Here is a 20,471-nt window from a genome sequence, read left to right as displayed (position 1 = left end):
GGCTATAAAAGGACCCCTAGACCTAGGAATTAAATATTCATTCAAGCAATCAACTTTGTAATCAATTCCTAGCAACTAGTGAGCGTTCTAAGTGTAAAAAGATTTCTCCACCTACAGTGAAGGAGACTCTGCTATTGGAGCTATTCAACCGCCTTGGATTAACAACCGTCTTGATTGTAACCAAGTCAATTTCTGGTCTCCCTTTTCTTTTCTGTTATTTCATTATTTTTATAGTTGCTATTATTTTAAGTTGAAAGTCTAGAGGAAGGTATACTTTTATTTTCAGGTAATTCACCCCCCTCTTGCCGGCCCTGCTACACCAACAAACACTATATTAAAAAATAAATACTACATATAAAGATATAACAGTAACATTACTTTGCACAACTATCTTTCTTACAACACTATGGATGTACTGCATACAAAATATATGGATTCACTCCTGCTTACAAAATATATAAATCAAGTAGAATATTCCTGTATACATATACACGTAAGTCAAAAACCAGGGGCTAGCGGCATTCTACAAGTCCTTCAATTATGACCCAGTTGTTTGCACCAACTGCATTTAATTTTTACCTTCCCATTATATTTTGACTCGATCTGTGCCTTTTTTTGCTTACCCGGTTGCACAAAGCTATGGGGACATAGAACTATAATGTTATTTACGCCCCTAGGTCAAAATTCCTTACTTTAACAGGGGTAAATACGATCTATGTATGTCGCATTCTAATTCTGTGAATAAAAATAATGCTCACAATATGAGAATGTATCCATGTTCCGATGAATGATGACGACAATAATATGTGAGCAAGGCAGTCTTGAAATTTGAAACTCCCAACAGTTACAATATTTTCTTTTCAAATCAATAATGAATGAAGCATCCCATGTCTCTACTTCGGTTTCAGATTCATAGTAGAGGTGGACTTTATATCTTCTAGCTTTCTCTCTCCTTGAATCCATTTTTTTGGTAGCATGAGGTGTCAAAGCAACATACCATTTCGAGACTTCCTCCATACGGTCAAAGAACCATTGGTCTACATTTCTTCTGGTATTATCAATTAACTTGTTTATGAGAAGTTCACGTGTATGTTTGAACAAAACATTTAAACTCTCTATACAATTGGTGGTTAATATTGTGTACCTTCTCCTACTAAAATGTGCATTAGCCCATCTTTTAGTGTCAATGTTTTGAAGTTACTTATGGGCGTTTGGATGTTTTTCAAGCATGGACTGTATTATGAGATCATATTGGAGTGTTGTGCTTGCTCATGTTGCTACCTAAAACAAGCCTAAAGTGACCTATCGCCAATATTTGTTACCATATTACAAGACATGTGTTAGTAACAGAAAGCATAATGGGCGGTTGGGTAGACTTTCCTAACTGTTGATATAATGTCGCGATGTCTATCTGATACTATGCTCATTGACTGTGTATCAACAACAAAGAATCTCTTTGTATAATCCAAAATCACTCTCATACAGACCCACATTCAACTTCAGCGATTCCAAAGGCTACTGGGAGGACATTGTCATTAACATCAATTGTTGTAGTCATCAACAATACACCCGAATACTTCCCTCTTAGATATGTGGCATCAATTCTGATCAATTTGCATAGATAAGACGTGAATACTCTTCGACAAGCTCCAAAACTCCCAAAACAACGCTATAACTGATTATCACTATTTCTATGTAGTGTCACATAGGTTTTAGGATCCTTAACTCTTGACTCAAGCAGATATAGTAGAAGATCTCTATATGCTTTGTCATAATCTCCAACGACCTTCTTCATCACTTTCTCCCTAGCTATGTATATTTTTCTGTATGATATGATCACTCCAAACCTAGCTTTTATATTTGATATAATCATACTTCATTTGTACTGTTCATTGGCAACAAATTGCTCTTCAACAAAAGACGACAAAGGAGGAAGAGCATGCTTAATGATCAACACTTTCCCTAATAGTGTCATATTGGTGTTCCTTTACATATTTCGTAACAGTGAATTCTACATCTCCTGGGCAACTACTCTTCATGTACATGGTTAATTGAAGCAGATGATTTTTACTTTATTTTTTCATGTGTCAACTGGATTATATCTCGTATGTTTAACTATGACATGTTTCACAAGTGCATTCTTGAACTCTTATTGAGACGGAAAAATCTATCCAACACAAAATTCATGCTAATCTGTTGCCTCTTTAATTGGCCTCTGGAGCAATTGAGAATTTAAAATATATGGATTATCAACTATTGGGAATTATTCCTCTAAGTCACTATACTGCTCGGAGAGAATTTCATATTGTTCAATCTGCATATCATCAACTAAGAATTCTTGTACATCTGTATTATATTATAATTCTTCTCTAATTCGGGTATAATACTTTTCCTCCTCACTCCAAGTAGGCTCAAAGTAATTAACAAGTGTTGTACAAGGATTCAAAACCTCATCTTCTAAAATACTTGCTTTTTCATTTAGATCAAATGTCAAATTATTGCTTGTATTTCTATTTGTGTACTGCACACCACTATACTAAAAAAATAATGGAATATTTGTTCTAGATAATTCTTCTACATTAGCTTCATGTCCCATGCAAGAATTTGCATCAAGCGTATTTCATATCTCAGAGAGAATTTTTTCAGTAATATGATCGTCCATGATAAATAAATTACAAACTAATTTAACAAAGTTACAACTATATAATCAAGTGATGTTGTACATACTAATTTAGCAAAGAACAAGTAATGATAGATATGGTGTATATATTAGATTTTCATAATTTATCAGTGGTTGTGACATAATCTGACTAATAGACCTAGGATTTTTATAATTTTGCATAATTTCAACCACTAGGAAAGTTTAGCGAGGAAAAGGTATATATGGTGTAAAAGCAAAGTTTTAACCAAATATCACGTTGGGCTAATATGATCCCATATAAGACCCATGTTAGGCCTGATATGGGATGATATCAGGCCTGTATTAAAGCAGAAACTTCTCATAACATTGGACCACCACTAAGAGCCCTAAATAAGCAATGGATAACACAATTTAACTCCTTACACCACCAAAAACTCACAACAGATTAAATTAGTGTAATCAAACATGTTTAGGTCCATCAATGGATTTTGGTCCAAACTCAATTTTGGTCCAGACCCACTGATGAACTTAGGGTAATTGGATTTATGCAAAGTTCCAATCACTACGAAGGGTTGAGCGAGGAGAAGTAGATATGATATCAAACTAAAATTTTGATCAATGAAAAAATGAGCCTAAATGATCGCACATCAAGCCCAACATGTTGATACCTATCATATCAACCTAACATGTATGAGCAAGGTCTAGCTAAAATCTAGCATTACAGTGGAGCGCCTTGTAAACCGATTAAGTAATGAAGTACATCATATTGCAGGTGTTGTTCAATATTTATTCCCCACACATCTAATGACACCATAAATACGATTTTTATCGTTACCCTTTGTTATAAAACTGTAATTTTCTTTACATGATAACCATATTTTACAGTAGTAAATTTATGCATACATCGCTAAATCTTTATCTATCTTCTTCTATTAATTTCAGTCTTGCTAGAAATTTATTCTTCAACGCTAAGGTTCTTAATCATTACTGTCGTTTGAACTCGTCTCTTGAACTCTTACGATAATATCTCTAAACCCTAAATAGTCTTTTGCAATCCCTCCAAATAGCACGAGTATGTATGGCAAGCGGAGGAGGTTCATGATCGTTTCGTGTTTATCAGACTAGGAAGAGGGATGGAGGGAGAGAGAGGGTGAGACCGAATCATAAAATTATTTTTAATTAAAAATATGACTTAAATGCTTGGAAAATAATGAATGAAAAGAGGAGATTGACAGGAGGGGTAAAAGAGAAATTAAAAAAAAAAAATCATCCTTTAGTATAAATAGTATTACGATACATCTTTTGATAAATACCATATTCAAGGTACGTTTTTTTTTTTTTTTTTTTTTTTTTTTGGTAACTGAACTTTTGTAAGAAATCAAACAAACTATCGAACATCAAAAATAATTAAACTTTGGTTAAACTGGGTTTCAGAAGAGAGTCATAAATTACATAATTAAATTTTAAATTTTTAATTCCAATTCGGATACCAAATTTAAATTTATAAAATCGAGACTGATTTAATCAAAATAATTAATATTTAAAAAATAATTCTTTTTTAGATAAAAATTAAATTAAGGGGCTCATTATAATAAAATTTATTGTTATTTTTATTGACTAGATAAATTAAACGATTCAATTGGTACGCCGAACCACGCCGAAAAAAAAGCTTTCCTTCCATGGACGCCGGCGACAGCGACGGCGAAAACCTTGTCACGTGTGAGAACAAGAGCACGCCGGTGACGGCACAGTACACGCCGACGAGCATTCTTTCCGACGAGGAAGGCTTGCTCTCCACTGGGCTCCTCGAGGGTTTACCCTTCTCGTTCAAGTGCAATGGGGTAAGCATCGAGATCTCTTTCGGCTTGTAGGTTCCTTTTCTTTTTCCGCATGGAGGTTTACTTTGCGCGGAGTTCTGCTCTCAGGTGGAGTCGCAGGGGTTTATTAAAGGTTTTGGATTTCGTTTCAGTTGCTCTTCGTTGGATTATATCAAGGTTACACTCTGTGCTTTTTAATATATTTGCATTAATTGTATGAATTGTGGTAAGATATTTAGACTTATACAATTGACTCGACGCACATACTGGATTAGGCACTGTGAAGATACTTATATTGATAGTTAAAGTATTTATTACTTGCAAAATAACTATAATTACTAATTACAAGCTACTAAATGCGATAGCTTAGTTTTTTAAAGTCAATTAGTTGAAATTAGCTTAAATAAACTAAACATGTGGATTGCTTGGGCTTTTTAAAACCATGCCCATCGCAGCAGTGATTTATCTTGTCTTACAAGGTGTGGTATGCTAAGTATACCCATTCATCTTCATCCACCACAAAATTTTCTTTTCTGTTAGGGGTGTCAATTCGGGTGGGTTGGATTTTCTTGTTAGATCGGATTGAAACAAAGAGTTTACAAAAAAAAATTCCAACCTAAACCCAACCCGGACACAACTTGAAAACCTTAAACCTGGATAACCCGACCAACCCGAATAACTTCATTAAAAATGACTTCTTTTTGCTATTTTCCCTATAATTCTTTACTTTTATCTCAATACTTCATCATTATCATACTAAATGTATATTGATATACATAAAAGCATCCTAATTTTCAAAATAAAATTTGATTTAACCCCCACTAAACCCTAAATTCAGGTCAACTTGAACCCGACCCAATCCTAACATAACCAGAAAACACCCCAACCCCACTCGAAAACCCCCAACCCCAACCCGATATTTTTCATGTCGACTCAGGTTGAGTTGTCGGGTCGGGTTCATTTTTGACACTCCTACTTTTTGTTGTGCTTACTTAACATTGTGAAGTTATGCTTTACATTTAGTCCAGCAGCTATATTTTTATATGTTTTTTATTATAGGACATGGACTTCAATGAATCTACTCTCAGATGATAACAGTTTGTTCATGATTTATGCTTTCTCTGTCTGTGCAATTTCAGATAATATCTGCTCTCAAGTATTTGAAGAATGCAGATGGGATTTCGAATCATGTATTTTTGGAAAACGGGGTAACTATTTATACAATAGTGAATAGATTGAAAGGCACAAATCTTGGATCTCTCGATGAAGCTATTAAAGAAGTTTTTCACTGCCCACCCAATATGGAACAATTTCAAAAGTGGAAAGGTGAAAGCCTTTCTAAGTGATTTCAGTTTATTTCTCTCGTATTTTATGATTCAAGTCTGGTTGCATTGGGTTATTGGATTCAAGAGGTTTATCTATTTCCTTTGCAGCATTGTTTGTGCCAAATGGACATGTCGAAATTATCGGTTCAATTGCAGATGAGACTAGGTATATTATTGAGCCATAGCTGGACATTATATATCATGTAGTAAGGCACAGTCACTTGGTAGGATATAATGGCTATTTTTCATTGGAATTTCCTCTTTGGTAATTTGTGGTTCATTATATATCTTTTTTCTTCACACAATCTTTCATAATGCCAAGTGGCCACTAATTAGTTCCTTAAAAGGTATTTTTTAGTTTAATTATTTCTTTATATACATTGTGAATTATCACCAGCATGCGTTTTGTCATACTATGTTTTTCCAGTTGAATTGGGTAAGAAACTTATTGTTCCTTTTGGTTCTGTTCCTTCAGTATCGAGGAGCAGGCATCAGGACCGGTGAAAGAGATTGATGATATTACTTTAAAATCAGCAGAAGATTCACCTTGTTGCTCTAATTTGACAAAGTTGCAGAGGCCTGATGAATATTTTCTCATGCAATATGATCTAGATAAGCTTATCTCGAATGAGAAGCAAGGAGTCAAATATGGTGTCGAGTTGGTTTCAGATAATGAAGCGCAAAAACATCACAAAGTGATGGAATGTGGAGTAAATGCAGAAGGGAAGAAGAACTTCTCTGAAACCCCTGATAAAAAACAACAAAGAAAAGTTGAAAAACTTACAGAAAATAGCCGCATTTTTAATGTCAGAAGCTTGCTGTCAACTGGAATCCTAGATGGATTATCTGTAACTTATAAAAAGGGCGAGGTCAAATTTCATCATATGCTAATTTCTATCTCCTAACTTTATTCTTCCTTCTGTAAATGTTTGTGTCATGTTTTACACAAATGGTTGGTTATTTCCAGGCAAGGCTTCATGGAATTATAAGCGATCTTGGGTACCGTTGTGGTTGCTCCTCATGTAACTATAACAATGTTAGTTGCTATACTTTTCCCATTCTCTTCAACTGAAACTGCTTGTCAGCTTTTAACTAGCACACTGCTTATACTAAAGCACCTACTTAATCCATATGCTTGTGTAGCTGAATCTATTCCTCCAATATCCATTAATCTTTGGTTGTTAGTGAGCACAAAAGCAGTCTATATTTTTATATTGAAAGCTATGACTACAACTAGGTCTTGTATTTGCAGAATTTTTCATGCTTCTCACTTTTACCTAGCCTATATTGCTCAGATATGTAATTTAGGTAGTTCTATGGTAATCTAATTAGTAGAGTATATCCAATTCTTTTCTACTCGGGTTGGGCTATATAAAATAAGTTATAAATCTTATGAGATTATTATAATGTGAAATACTTTGTTTTCTGAAATCATGACATAAAAATGTAGGTGATTTCTGCTCTTGAATTTGAAAAGCATGCAGATACGACTTCAAAAAATCAAAATAATTACATCTTTTTGGAGTGTGGTATAACTATCTATCGGTTAGTGAAAATCTTGAAGGAAAGACATATTCAACTTGGGTCACTTCCTAAAGTGTTAATGGAGTTTCAGATCCAACCTTCTATAGAACACTTCGAAAAATGGAAAGGTAACTCAGGTATGCAACCTTTTTCCAAATTTTTCTTGGAGAGATTTTCTATTATGAACTTTTTGTTGGTTGGTTCTATTAAAGATATTAGGGTTCAATCTTCTCATTAGATGATTTAGAAATTTATGTTTTTTTTTTGTTTCTGTTTCTAGGATCATTCTCTGTGGATATCAATCAAAAACAAATCAGCAAAGATGTGGATGAAATTGAACCTAATGCCCTGAAAATTCAAATTACAGATAACTCAGTTCTACAGTGAGTTATCAGAATTCATATTACAATTTCCTTCTGACAAGTATTATATGTGAATTTTCTCTGGAAATATCATTTACTAATTACTATAGAAAGATATACTTAATTAAGCTAAAATTAATTAATAAGGTTCAGTTTATGATAAAAATATTTATTTTACTATTTCATCATTCACATTGTTTTTTTTATCTAAACAATATCCTGACTATTTGGCGCCAACTCCATAGATTTTAGTTCTCTTGTTCTCTATGGAAGACTATATCATTACTAATACCTCAGTTAGTTTCTTTATTTATGTTATAACAGAAATTATTGTGTTCTAACAGAAACTTGTTTATTCAAAACTACATGAAAAAAAGACCACCGAACTCGTTCAATTATGCTAGTTGGTTTTATATACTCTTAAACATCAAATTAACATATTCACAGAATAGAGATTGTTACTTTTGAAGAGGTTGTTAGTTTTATATATTCTTAAATGCCAAATTAACACATTCACAGGATGCAGATTGTTACACTTGATGAGGCTTAAAACAAGTGTAAGTATACAATTGTTTTGTTTCCCATCTTGCTTGTTATTTATATGTCAGCAAAAGGTTTGATTATATTGTAATCTTCCAAATCAAGTTAACTAGCTATTGTCAGCACCTGTAGGGGTGTTTTGAACATGGCAATCAAACATGCAATTGAACATTGAATGCTTTTATTGTCAAGCTTTTGCTGTTAGGTATCAGTGTGCTGGGGGAAAAAGAAAAATCTAACAGAAATTTTTGTTTATACAATTCTTAAAATTTTCTTTGTCAACATAAGGGTAAATAGTATTATAAAGGAAAAAACTTTTGGTTTATCCAATGTAAACTCCGAAAACAGGGCCCTGGGGCAAGAAGCAGGAAGCGACACAAAGTCAGCCTTATTTTTAGATAATATGAAAAGCTCCACAAGCTTCACAAGACATGTAGACGAATGTCACCCTTCTGTTGCTTCAAGTGTTACCTTGAGTTCTAAGCGATTTGGATCATCTATAGAGTTCAATTCTCATGCATCGCCAAATATCACTGGAATTCCTGAATCAAGACAAGTAGAAGAATGCCATCCTTCCCTTGCTTCAAGTGTTACTATGAGTTCTAAGCCATTTGGATCATCTACAGAGTTCAATTCTCATTCATCGTCAAATATCAATGGGATTCCTGAATCAAGAAAAGTAGAAGAATGTTTTCCTTCCCTAGCTTCAAATGTTTCTTTGAGTTCTAAGCCAATTGGATCATCGATAGTGTGCAATTCTCATGCATCCCCAGATATCACTGGGATTCCTGGATCTTTGCAATTAAATACAGAAAGAAATACTGATCCAACTCTGAGTTTCAGAATGAAGCCCAACTCAATGTCTGTCATGAAAGGAGGTCCTTGCATTGTTTCAAGTTCAACTTTTAGTACTGATGTGAATTTAGATCTCCCAGAACTTGAATCATCACTTAAACACTTACAGAGCTTAAGCATCTTGGATGGTCTGTCACAGTTGACAAAAAGGTATATATTTGTAGACAAATAGATATCACTTCTGTATTTCATCTGTAACTGAAGATGTGCTTTTAATGTTTAATCACTTTCAAGTTTTGGAGAATTAGTTTTCAGCTCCATAGTTGGATAAATAAGGAACTTGCTTCAATTTCTTTCTTATTATTTTGTATTCAATTTGCACTAATTAGGGTGCGAAGATCGTCAGGGGTATCTAATGCATCAAAATCTAATAGCAACCAGTTGAAACATAAGGTGACTTCTCGAAGTGGTTCCAAGAAAAGGTATGATTTACTCTGATAAAGAGTGAAGCCATCTCCATTCGTGCCTTCTGAAAGATGATTTAATTTGAGATATTTTTCTTTGTTTAGGGATAATAGCTTGCACCAATTGATTTTCAATGATGATGGTCTTCAAGATGGATCTAGATTGTCTTACTGTATAAAAGGAAAGGTATTTATTTTTTTATCATGGGTTTCCTGTCAAATTAGTTTCATTTTTTGAGTCGATCCTTTTGTAATGATATGATTACCTTCTTTCTTTTTAGACAATCAAGACTGGTCGTAAAGAAGCGAATTGTATCATGTGTGATTGCTGTCACAAGAAGGTACATTATTTCCATTTTTGTCAAGTTGAACTGTACTAGTGGCATTAAAATTCTAAAACCAGCCCTCTGTAATCAGATGAGCCCTTCACAGTTTGAAGCCCATGCTGGGTTCCATCAAAGGCGCCAACCGTAAGCTAATATTGTGACTTTGTTGATTGATTTGAGAAATGACGAAGTACAAAACTTAAAAATTAGTTGGCTTAAATATATTTCTGTATTTGTGCAGATACCGCAACATTTATACTTCTGATGGGATAACACTCCATGACTTGTCGAGTGCTCTGTTTAATGATCAGAACTTGATAGCAAGTTCCAACAAATTATTATGTGCTACTTGCAGAACTGGAGGGAACCTGGTTTGCTGTGATGGTTGCACCAAATACTTCCACCCAGGTGAAAGTAAACAAATATTTAGATAACCTTATTGTAATTATAGTAGTCAGTATTTTTGTAATGTAATCAACAACAACAACAACAACAACAACAACCAAACCTTATCCCACCTGTGCCTTATCCCACCAGGTGGGGTCGGCTATATGGATCTTTTTACGCCATTGAGCTCTCTCCTACTATATCATTATCTATACTTAAATAAATTTTATCTTGTTTTATTGTTGCTAATCAAGTTTTTTTTGATCTTCCTCGTTTGATATGCTATTTCTGTAATCAAATTCCCAAATTAATTTTATCTGTTAACTAGTACAGCTAGTGTTGATTTGAACAATCCGAAATTTGAACATTTTTTATGTAGTTCAAACCTAATTATCAGGACGTTTAGATCTTATGCCATAGTAAATGTTTTACGGACTATTAGTAGCACCGGAATGTCATCATATCTAACTTGGATAAACTATCTGTCTATATCCTTCTTCAAAAAGTTAGCTGGCATGCTTACTCACTTGCCACAAATTTACAGCTTGCTTGGAGTTACAAATTGTTCCCGGTGGTGAGTGTTACTGTCCACATTGTATGGATCTCAGGTCTAGACCTCATGCAATAAATGGTCGCTCAAGACTTCGCTTAATCACTGAAACAGATGAATTTCTTTGTTGCACCCTTTGCAAGTATGTTACCATCTAAACTAAATTCCTTGATTCTTTTGTTGTTGTTGTATTAAATTGTGATTTAGGCTTGTGTCATGTTATAAAATTGTCTCTTTCAATATATCCAGGGATGGCTCTTTCATTCTCAATGTTTTTGGTCCAAAAACAATTATTTTCTGTACACAAGTATGCCACTTGTTTTCCCTTCAAGTTCTTTCTTTTGGCATTATTTATCGTAGCATTGTTTGATGACTTCTACTTTCAGTGTGAAAGGGAATACCATATTGGTTGTTTAAAGGATCATGGAGTTTGCAACCTAAAGGTGACTGCAGATTCCTTTGTTCCATTTAGTTATTATGCTGACCTAACATGATAAATACTGTTCGGAGGCACCATTGCTATTTTTATTTATAAGATTTGATACAGGAAGTCCCATTGGATTGCACGTGGTTCTGTTCTATAGAATGTGAATCCATTCATTCTAGTCTGCGAAGCTTAGTCGATGACGGTGAAAAGTCTTTTCCAGATTGGCTCTGCAGTTCGTTAAAAACTTCTGGGTGTGATTTGACTGATGTCCTTGAAGTTGGTATCTACTGGCAACTTTTGAGTGGTAACTATGTTAGTGACAAATTGAAGCTTGATAAGACCATTGAAGTTTTCAAAGTAAGTTTATTTTTGATTGATGGGAGAAAGATATTTTAATGTTTTTCTAAAATCACATGCACAGCTCTTTTTTTTTTGTGTGTGAACATGCATCAATTGTTTGTCTCTATTTACACTTGTGTAGAAGTACCTATACGCGAATAAAGGCTATTGGTCTGGCTCAACATAGTGCAAATGAACTTCATTAACATATCTCAAGAGTCTGTACCCTTCCATCTCCTGTTCTGAAAGTTAGAGTAGGTATAGGCGCAACCTCCTTTTATTGGTAGTGTCTCTTTTATGTACTATGAATCGGAACCATTCAGAGGTTAGTCAAAAATTCAATTATGGCTTAGGTCTTGATTTGGACTGAGTTTGATTGTCTAGATGTTTCATTGAGATAGATGGCCCAAACCTGAGCCATTCCTTTGCAGAAGAACAGATCTAGATTGAAGACTCTGACTGGTACGTAATTTGGTGGATGATTCTTGATTCAACTTCTGTTGCAAAAAAACAAAGCGTCCAGAATTGGTCAAGCAGATATATGTGCCTATCCAAAGGAGAGGTAGGAGGTAATTCTACCATGGTAAAGATATGGTCGTATTATATAATTGACGAACTATTAATGTGTGTTGGCATGCCTTGGACGATTTACCACTAAACTGATATTTTCAAATTTGTATCACCAAACTGTCAAGAAAATAGACCACCACTACCACAGGGTCTAGTAGCAAAATAACCTCAGTGAACTCTACTTCTGAAGAAGTTCCTCACATCGCTGTTAAATTTCAAATTTATCTGTGCCCAATTATTCCATTTAGGAAGTTGAAATTCCTTGCATGACCTGTCATGAGGAGAACAGCAATCAGCTATAATCTGTCTTTGAAAGCACAGATCAAATGCACTTCCATCAAAAGTGAACCACCAATAAGTAATTATCATGTTCTTTTTGAGTCATAATAGAAGAATTAAGGAAGCAAAGGCCGTCTAAATGGAACTTGACCACCCAATACTGAAGACCATCAATAATCTGTAGTTGCCACTGAAGGATCGAGCACCCGCTATAGGGTACCAACTGCATCAATAGTCTGTGTTGGAACCCAAGATAGTTTTGATATGATTAAATAAGTTAGGTTAGGTCCTGTTAGGTTTAACCTTGTGTCTAAGTGTGCAGGAACTTAAGAGCATAGGAAGTTGAGCAAAAGACACAACTAGCGAGAAGGACGATACGGGAGAGAGCCGACGGGTTTGGTGCGTCTGAGGGACGAGGTGCTACGGAAGAGTACGCGGGCGAACGAAAAGGTGGCGTGCAGCGTTTCCGAGGGACGAGAAGTTGGAGCGGAAGATTGCTCGAGAAGGCCGAAAGTTGGGTTCGGGTGAGCCCTATTTCGGATGGCCGAAATCACCCAAGCGAGCGGAGCCGGAGCGGAAGTCCCGGACCGAGGCGAGCGGAACCGAAGCGGAAGACCCGGACGAAAAAAAAGCTAATTGTGTTGACTTTCCTGATTCGAGCGCCCGGAACTAATCCGAGGTGCCCGGACCATCCGAGCGCCCGGAATCCAAACTTTACCCAAATCGACTTGGCGTTTAACCATTGCATCGGGGATAGAATTCTACCCATTCCAGGCGCTTGGAATCCTTCCAGGCACCCCGACCAAGGCTATAAATACAGTCTTGGTCCAAGAGGTTCAGAACAACACTTGTAATTCATTCTAGTTTTATTTTATTCTATAATTGAGTACTTCGCTTCTCTGCCTGAAGGATATTGTTTACTAAGCTCCAACTTCCTTGGATTAACAACCTCCCCGGTTGTAACCAAGTAACCCTTTCGTGCCCCTTTTCTTTCAGTCATTTATTTTATTTATGTAAGTGTTAGATTAATTAAACCGTAAATTCGAGAAAAGTTCTTTTTAGTTGTCAAGGCTATTCACCCCTCTTTAGCCGGCCACCAACAGTTCTACAGTCTATGTGTTGTGTGTCGAATTCAATGATTCTATCATTCAATGGTAACAATCGGTGAGCAGGTGTGGTGCCTGTAAAGTTAGGTCAATACTGAAATTAGGATCATCCCCAACCCCCTATTGGTTAATGCATTTTAACTGCACAATGAGGATATTTGTGTTCTATCTAATTTTAATGTGATCAATTTTCTGACAGTAGGAAGTATATTATCCTATCGTTGGAGGAGGCAATGATTTCCTAACCTCTATGGTTTATGGGTAAGTTTTATTTATTTGTTTATTTGTCATTTGTGTGCGTGCGCACACGTATGTGATGTGTAGCATTTTGGATTTTTGCAGTGAAGATGCAGCAGGCAAATTGCTTGGTGGAGTATATTGTGCAATCATTGCTGTAAAGTAATATTAATTTTCCTCTTTAACAAAAGATATTTTGTTCTTATATTTAAGCCCATTGGCAAAACTAGGTTGCCGATGGCATCTGCAATCTTATTTGGAAACAGCCTTAAATCTTTTATAGCTTAATTCTTTTTCTGTAAAATTCAGGTCGGTCATTTTATCAGCTGCAATCTTTAGGGTTTTTGGTCGGCATGTTGCAGAAATCTCTTTGGTGGCTACCCGTGAAAAATACCGAGGAAAGGTGAGTGGGCATTTACAGTGATTTTTCTCCATCCTAATTGAGTCAAAATGTGAACAAAGGCTTTGCGATCATTCCCTTGATTAAGCTTGCCTTGGCTAAGAATCTAAAAACATTGCTGACCGATACACAACTGAGAAATATGGCATAGACATTACTTGTTGGATTCTCCTTATGTTTTTCTTCTACTTGGAATCAGGATTACTTTCTTTTCTCACTAGTCGAGCGAATGTTGTCAAGCTTGGAAGTCGAGTGCATCATAGTTCCCACTACCAAAGATATGCTCTCATTATGGACAGAGAAGCTTGGGTTTTCAGAAATGCCTGAGGAAAAGGTTAGCTGCTCTCTCATGCTAAAGTTGTTGCCAATTCAGTTTATCAAGAATATGTCGTTAGTGTAAGCAAAACACTTGGATTGTCCTATGGGTGCTTGAAATTTTCTTCTATTTTTTTTTTTTTTGGGTATGAACAGTTGAAGGCATATTTGATGGAGTATCCACTGATGATGTTTGAGTCGACCACTATTCTGGAGAAGGCGATTGTCAGGAAGCTGATCGTGCCAAGTCAACAAGAAGCCATGGAAGTGACCAGTCAATTGGAGGAAGCTACTTTAGCAAAATGGGGGCATGGTCCTAAAGAAATGGAGATAGATGAGGTCTGCCCAATGGAGCAGGAGGAAACTACATCCGCAGAAGGGAATCATGTGCCAGAAATCGATACGACTGAGGTTGATGCCATGGAGCTCATACTGCCAAGTCAGCAGGAGGCCACATCAGCAGCAGGAGAAGTTGAGGTACAACTGGCAGAAATAAGTCAACAGGATAAAGTTACAACAGCACAACGGGATCATGCTCCTCAAGGAATCGAGAGACACGAGGTCTACACAACGGAGCTCATAGTGCTAGGTCAATTGGAGGCCATGTCAGCAGCAAGACGGCATGCACTCGAAGAAATTGAAGTACAAATGGTTTATCCTGAGGCCAGAGCGCCAAGCCAACATGAAGCCACATCAACAAAACGAGAGGGCACGTCTGAAGAAATCGAGGCACGACAAGTTTGTCACATAGAGATAGAGTCCATCATGCCAAATCATCAGACTGAAGAAATGATGGCACAAGATCTCAATCCCAAAGACTCCATGGCACCAAGTCAGCAGGAGGCCATGTCAGCTGAAGAGCAGAAACTTGTGCCTATAGTGCCAAGTCAACAAGAGGCCACATCAGCAAAGATCAACGCACAACAAGTCTATCGAAGGGGAGAGCGCATAGTCCCAAGTCAGCACGAGCCCACATCAGCGGAAGAAGGGAAGCATCCAACTAAGGAAATCAAGGTAGACAAGGTCTATCAAAGGGGTTTATGCAGGAAGTGGAGAGGAGCCAGTGCTCCTGATTCTTAGCTCAGCTTTGTCTCTTATTTCAGAGTGAATATCTGTTTGTCTGTGCATTTGTTCCATGATTTAGATCTCATTTTGTGTTTATCCACATTTTGCTATAGTGAAAATACTTGTAAGAATTTTATAATCATTGGAATATTCTACCTGAAATTCTCCAATTATTTTTTATTTTTTTATCTTTCAACTGTTAAAATTATTATTTTATTTAATGGAAAAGTGATGTAGCAAAGTGGTGGAATTTTGTTCATGCCATTATTTTCTGACAGCTAATTTTAAAACAAATATTTTATAAAACTGCAAAATATTATTAATTAATTGTTGAGATTATGTAAAAAAAAATTAAATTGAAAGAACGCCTCACAATCATCAAATGAGTATATATTATCTAAAAATTATCAAATATATGTCTCACCATATGTTTTATTTCAATTGTTTTTTACTTTTTTAACTATTATAATGGGAATATAATGTTCCACTCTAATTAAAATGATTATACATAAAATACTATTATATTAAATTATAACTTTATAACAGCAATTAGCTAAAAAAAAATTAAAGTAATTTTGATCAACTTCACAAAAAAAATTATGATTTAAATAATTTTAACTAAGTTGATAAAAATATTTTGATGTAAAAAATTATGATTAAAGTGAAATTTTATATATTATCGGCTATTATAGTAGCTAGTTATCCGCTTCAATAACTAAACCAACAAATAAGGTTTTTGGTTTCTCTATTATAGCTCATTATTTAAATCAAATAAGATTTATTGATAATAGATAATTATCAATAATAACCAGAACAAAAGCAACCTAAAAATAAAGATATTTCTCGAAATAAAACCGATAATGATTCGAGACATCTTTTGATTTTTTCCAAATTATATCCATTAAAATAATATTTTAAAAAGATTATATTAGAATATTAATTAATTTCGCACAAGAAGGAAAGCTTCCCCAGAACGATCTCTCATTGGTGTACACAGAAACGAACGGATAACCACGCAGAGTCATTCTACGCCGTCGATCGGAGGCAAATCCAATGGCTATTGCACATCAAGCGGCTCGATCCGAGTAATCGCGCCCCTGAGAGCTCAAACTCAGAGGTATAAATTGTGGGAACCGCCGATGCCCTTCCTCATCACTAGCCGCAGCAGGAGGATTCAGAGATGGAAGCAGGCGCCGGCACAGGGAAGGGGAAGAAGGGCGCGGCTGGGCGGCGAGGTGGCGACCCGAAGAAGAAGCCCGTTTCCCGGTCCATCAAGGCCGGCCTCCAGTTCCCGGTCGGCCGCATCGGCCGCTTCCTCAAGAAGGGGCGCTACGCTCAGCGCGTCGGCAGCGGCGCACCCGTCTACCTCGCCGCCGTACTAGAGTATTTAGCCGCCGAGGTGAGTGCTCCGCTGAATTCGACCAAAGCTTCCTCCTATTTTTACGGCCCGATCCCGATTTGTGCCCTCTGATAATGCGCAGGTGCTGGAGTTGGCCGGCAACGCGGCGCGCGACAACAAGAAGAACCGGATCGTGCCAAGGCACGTGCTGCTGGCGATAAGGAACGACGAGGAGTTAGGGAAGCTGCTGGCCGGCGTGACCATCGCCCACGGCGGCGTGCTGCCCAACATCAACCCTGTGCTGCTGCCAAAGAAGTCGGACAAGGCGACGGTGGGGAAGGAGAACAAGTCTCCGGCGAAGGCCGGTAAGTCCCCTAAGAAGGCCACTTAGGAGTTCCAAAGGTCCCTCCTCTTGGCCTCCTCCGTCGATCTGCCGTCGAAAGTCTCACATTATACCTAACGATCCTCGGATCAGTGCATTTAGGTTAGAGATGATGTATAATGGAGCCATGTGACTTGTAATTGCATATCCCTAGAGGAAACCTTGCTTATCAAGGATCTGAAAGATGTATTTCTCATTGTTCTTACCTGATTCGCTTGCTTCCGTTTTTCTTAAATGTCAATAATAAACTTTTCTTCAATGTGTTTGTCAATGAATTTTGCAACTATAGATAAATATGGGATTACAATCTTAAATATGTTTTATTAGAAAGGGATATTATAAACGAGATTTGAAATCATCTATGATGATTTATCTCATTATTTTTTTAATTAAAAAATATATATTTAATAATAAAATTTAGAATATTTAAAAGCATAGAATATATTTTTAAACAATAAATATTTTGAAAAATTCAACTGTCTCGATTTTTAATAAAATATTAATATTAAAATAATTTGTAAATAATATTTTATCTGTTATTTCACTCCCACTCGCTTGCCAACGCCGAGTCTCCCCATCAACCCCAATGCAGATCAACAGCTTGACCTGAGGCTCGACCTGGGATCAGACAGTTGACCTTGTGTTAGACCAATATGGCTCTCATCCTTATCAGTGATCATAGAAATATGTTTAAGGACTCGACAAGATGAGCTCAATCCTTTTAACATGAGCATCAACAGCAGATGAACTTACCACTAAAAATATGGGGTCATTCAGTTTCTTGTTCATGTTGCAAGAGTTAACTTTAGCTGCTATTTTTGCAGATTTTTAGCCATTTTTATTGACAATTTCACACAGGAACAACAAAATCATAAATCGAATGATGGTGCAAACCAAGCATTGAAGCTAAAAACTTGAAATCTAAAAGATTAAATGCTCAATCTCAAGTGTAGATGAGCCTCTGTTCAGACAGGAACTGAGGCTCATCTACATTTTATCTACAAATTATTTAATATAATGTAGATGCTTCAATGATTCGACAGGAACTGAGGCTCATCTACATTTTAATATAATGTAAACGAGCTTCAATGCTTGGTTTTAACCAGACAGGAACTGAGGCTCATCTACATTTTATCTATTAAAACCTCAAGTTCAGACAGGAACTGAGGCTCATCTACATTTTAACCACTATGTTGTTGCAATAAAATCAGAACTTCATCAAAACCAACAGTGGAAAGAACGGTGTAACTTCATTAAAAAAATAAAATTAAAATTTTAGGATCTGAGATGAACAAAGAACAGTAAGTTGCTGATATAAACCCTAAACAAAGAAGTACAAACTACTAGAAACAATAAAGAACACCAAAAGATAGAGTAAAAGAGGAAGCTTTCAGCTAAACAAGATCTTAAATAGAAGAAACTCATGAACTATCACCACTGAATCAGCACGAAGGTCTGGAGCAAAATCAAACAATAGATTAAGAACCTAATTAATTCAAGAATTGGGGAATTGTTCACAAAAACCAATTCAGAAGATGGTAAATAAGTTACAGGAGAATTTTGTCAACTATTCAATATACAGGCTTGATGAGCATGCCTTGATCATGAACATGAATAGTAATTGACAACAAGATACAAGTAGGGAACACGTTCATTAACAATGCATTTTAAAACCAGCATTAAAATCACAAACAGAATTAATCCATAGACAACCAATTCACAAAAAAAAAATGTTAACTTGGCACACAGAAAATTGGAAGCACATCATCTCATTGCTTGCATATCAGAAAATGCTATATTACATGATGAACAACCTACCAGTAGAACATGCATTAAAGGCAGAAACAACAAAAGAAACCATAGATACCGAGATCACTGACAGAATCAACGGAGACCCAATCAACCTACATAAGTTCAAGAACTGGTGAACTTGGTGACTGCCTTGGTACCCTCGGAGACAGCATGCTTTGCGAGTTCACCAGGCAGGACAAGACGGACGGAGGTCTGAATCTCGCGGGACGTGATGGTGGGCTTCTTGTTGTAGCGGGCGAGGCGGGATGCTTCCTGGGCGAGCTTCTCAAAGATATCGTTGATGAAGGAGTTCATGATGGACATGGCCTTACTGGAGATCCCTATGTCTGGGTGGACCTGCTTGAGAACCTTGAAGATGTAGATCTTGTAAGTCTCGGTGCCTTTCTTCGCCTTCTTCTTCTTCTTGTCGGCGGAGGCAGACCCGTCCTTGGAGGGGAGGCGCTTGCCGGCCTTGGGCTTCTTCTCCGCCGGGGCCTTCTCCGCGGCGGCTTTCTTCTCCTTCTCCTCGGCCGGCTTGTCGGAGGAGGCGGGCTTCTTCTCCGCGGGCTTCTTGTCGGCCTTCGGCGCCATGGGAGATCGCGATCGGGAAGAAGAAACGAGGGTTCGAAGAGAGACGGAAACGAGGAGTTCGAGATGGGAAACAACCGACGGGTGGGGGGAGTTTATATAGACAGAAGAGGAAGACGGTGATTGGGCAGAAAGTTGCAGGCACGGATCGATGAGGTGTATTGTGTTTATACCGTCAGATATAGCGATGAAGTAAATAAACCACATTGACGGTCTAGATTGTTGAGCATCCGGACCCTGAAGCGGACATCCAATCGGATTAATTCAATTTATGGGCCTTAATTAAGGCTCTGCTGATCAACGACTATTGGACATTCTATAAGGCCCGTTAACGATGAAGGCTAAAGGCCTGCTTATTAAAGATACTAGCAAAAGTCGAATCAATTTTGCATTATTCAACAAAGTAACCTACTCAAGTTTGTTCATTCAACTTAATAAGTCGTTGAGATTATTTATTTAATATTACTCTTTAATAATCTATATGTTTAAATTTATCGGACTAATTTTAAAAGTAAATAATATCCCCTGGGTCGCCTATAAAAAAAATTAAAATATAATTTATGTACTGAGATTTAAATTCTAATTCTCTTAACTACTGCATCATATTTATGAGAGTGAATTTATTATTTAGTAATTATGATTGATATTGAATTAATATAAATAATTTTTCATGAGCTGAATGTTAAACTTATTTATGAAGGTTTAGTTTATTTAAATCCTAAAGTTCTTTTGTCGCTATATGAATTAATTTGATTGAATTTTTTACTGGAAGAGAATTGAATGACTAATGAAATATATAATTATAGTAAAAAGTGAATGGAGGAGATGGAAAATTAAAGATGTGATTATAAGGGGGCGTTTGGTTCTTTCCTAGGAATAGGAATCGGAATGAGAATCATTGT

The 20,471-nt window shown here is 36.5% G+C and overlaps 3 protein-coding genes across 4 annotated transcripts; 2 read left to right on the top strand and 1 right to left on the bottom strand.

Annotated features, from left to right (window-relative positions):
* Positions 1 to 4,266: 4,266 nt before the first annotated feature.
* Positions 4,267 to 15,631, top strand: LOC122015326. 2 transcript variants are annotated; one of them, XM_042572158.1, is made up of 23 exons: positions 4,267 to 4,482; positions 4,567 to 4,635; positions 5,598 to 5,784; positions 5,892 to 5,949; positions 6,259 to 6,652; positions 6,751 to 6,819; positions 7,234 to 7,435; positions 7,588 to 7,690; positions 8,558 to 9,214; positions 9,394 to 9,486; positions 9,574 to 9,655; positions 9,750 to 9,809; positions 9,886 to 9,938; positions 10,036 to 10,202; positions 10,726 to 10,873; positions 10,981 to 11,038; positions 11,118 to 11,174; positions 11,279 to 11,515; positions 13,655 to 13,713; positions 13,795 to 13,851; positions 13,999 to 14,092; positions 14,289 to 14,423; positions 14,561 to 15,631. In XM_042572158.1, exons 1-23 carry the CDS (start codon positions 4,321 to 4,323, stop codon positions 15,482 to 15,484), a joined length of 4,125 nt encoding a protein of 1,374 aa, XP_042428092.1. In that variant the 5' UTR covers positions 4,267 to 4,320; the 3' UTR covers positions 15,485 to 15,631. The 2 variants fall into 2 exon arrangements, with proteins under 2 accessions (XP_042428092.1, XP_042428090.1); XM_042572156.1 differs by having other exon boundaries at positions 7,234 to 7,444.
* A 992-nt stretch (positions 15,632 to 16,623) lies between these two features.
* LOC122015327 (histone H2A-like) lies at positions 16,624 to 17,449 on the top strand. Its single transcript, XM_042572159.1, has 2 exons — positions 16,624 to 16,868; positions 16,951 to 17,449. Exons 1-2 carry the CDS (start codon positions 16,650 to 16,652, stop codon positions 17,197 to 17,199), a joined length of 468 nt encoding a protein of 155 aa, XP_042428093.1. The 5' UTR covers positions 16,624 to 16,649; the 3' UTR covers positions 17,200 to 17,449.
* A 1,494-nt stretch (positions 17,450 to 18,943) lies between these two features.
* LOC122015328 (histone H2B-like) lies at positions 18,944 to 19,648 on the bottom strand. Its single transcript, XM_042572160.1, has one exon. The coding sequence runs from the start codon at positions 19,570 to 19,572 to the stop codon at positions 19,105 to 19,107; it is 468 nt and encodes a 155-aa protein (XP_042428094.1). The 5' UTR covers positions 19,573 to 19,648; the 3' UTR covers positions 18,944 to 19,104.
* Between the last annotated feature and the right edge of the window lie 823 nt (positions 19,649 to 20,471).

This window comes from Zingiber officinale, chromosome 8B (assembly GCF_018446385.1).
Source record: "Zingiber officinale cultivar Zhangliang chromosome 8B, Zo_v1.1, whole genome shotgun sequence".
Classification (NCBI taxonomy): domain Eukaryota; kingdom Viridiplantae; phylum Streptophyta; class Magnoliopsida; order Zingiberales; family Zingiberaceae; genus Zingiber; species Zingiber officinale.
The sequence above is the reverse complement of the archived record's forward strand: the minus strand, read 5'-3'. Positions and strand labels throughout refer to the sequence as shown.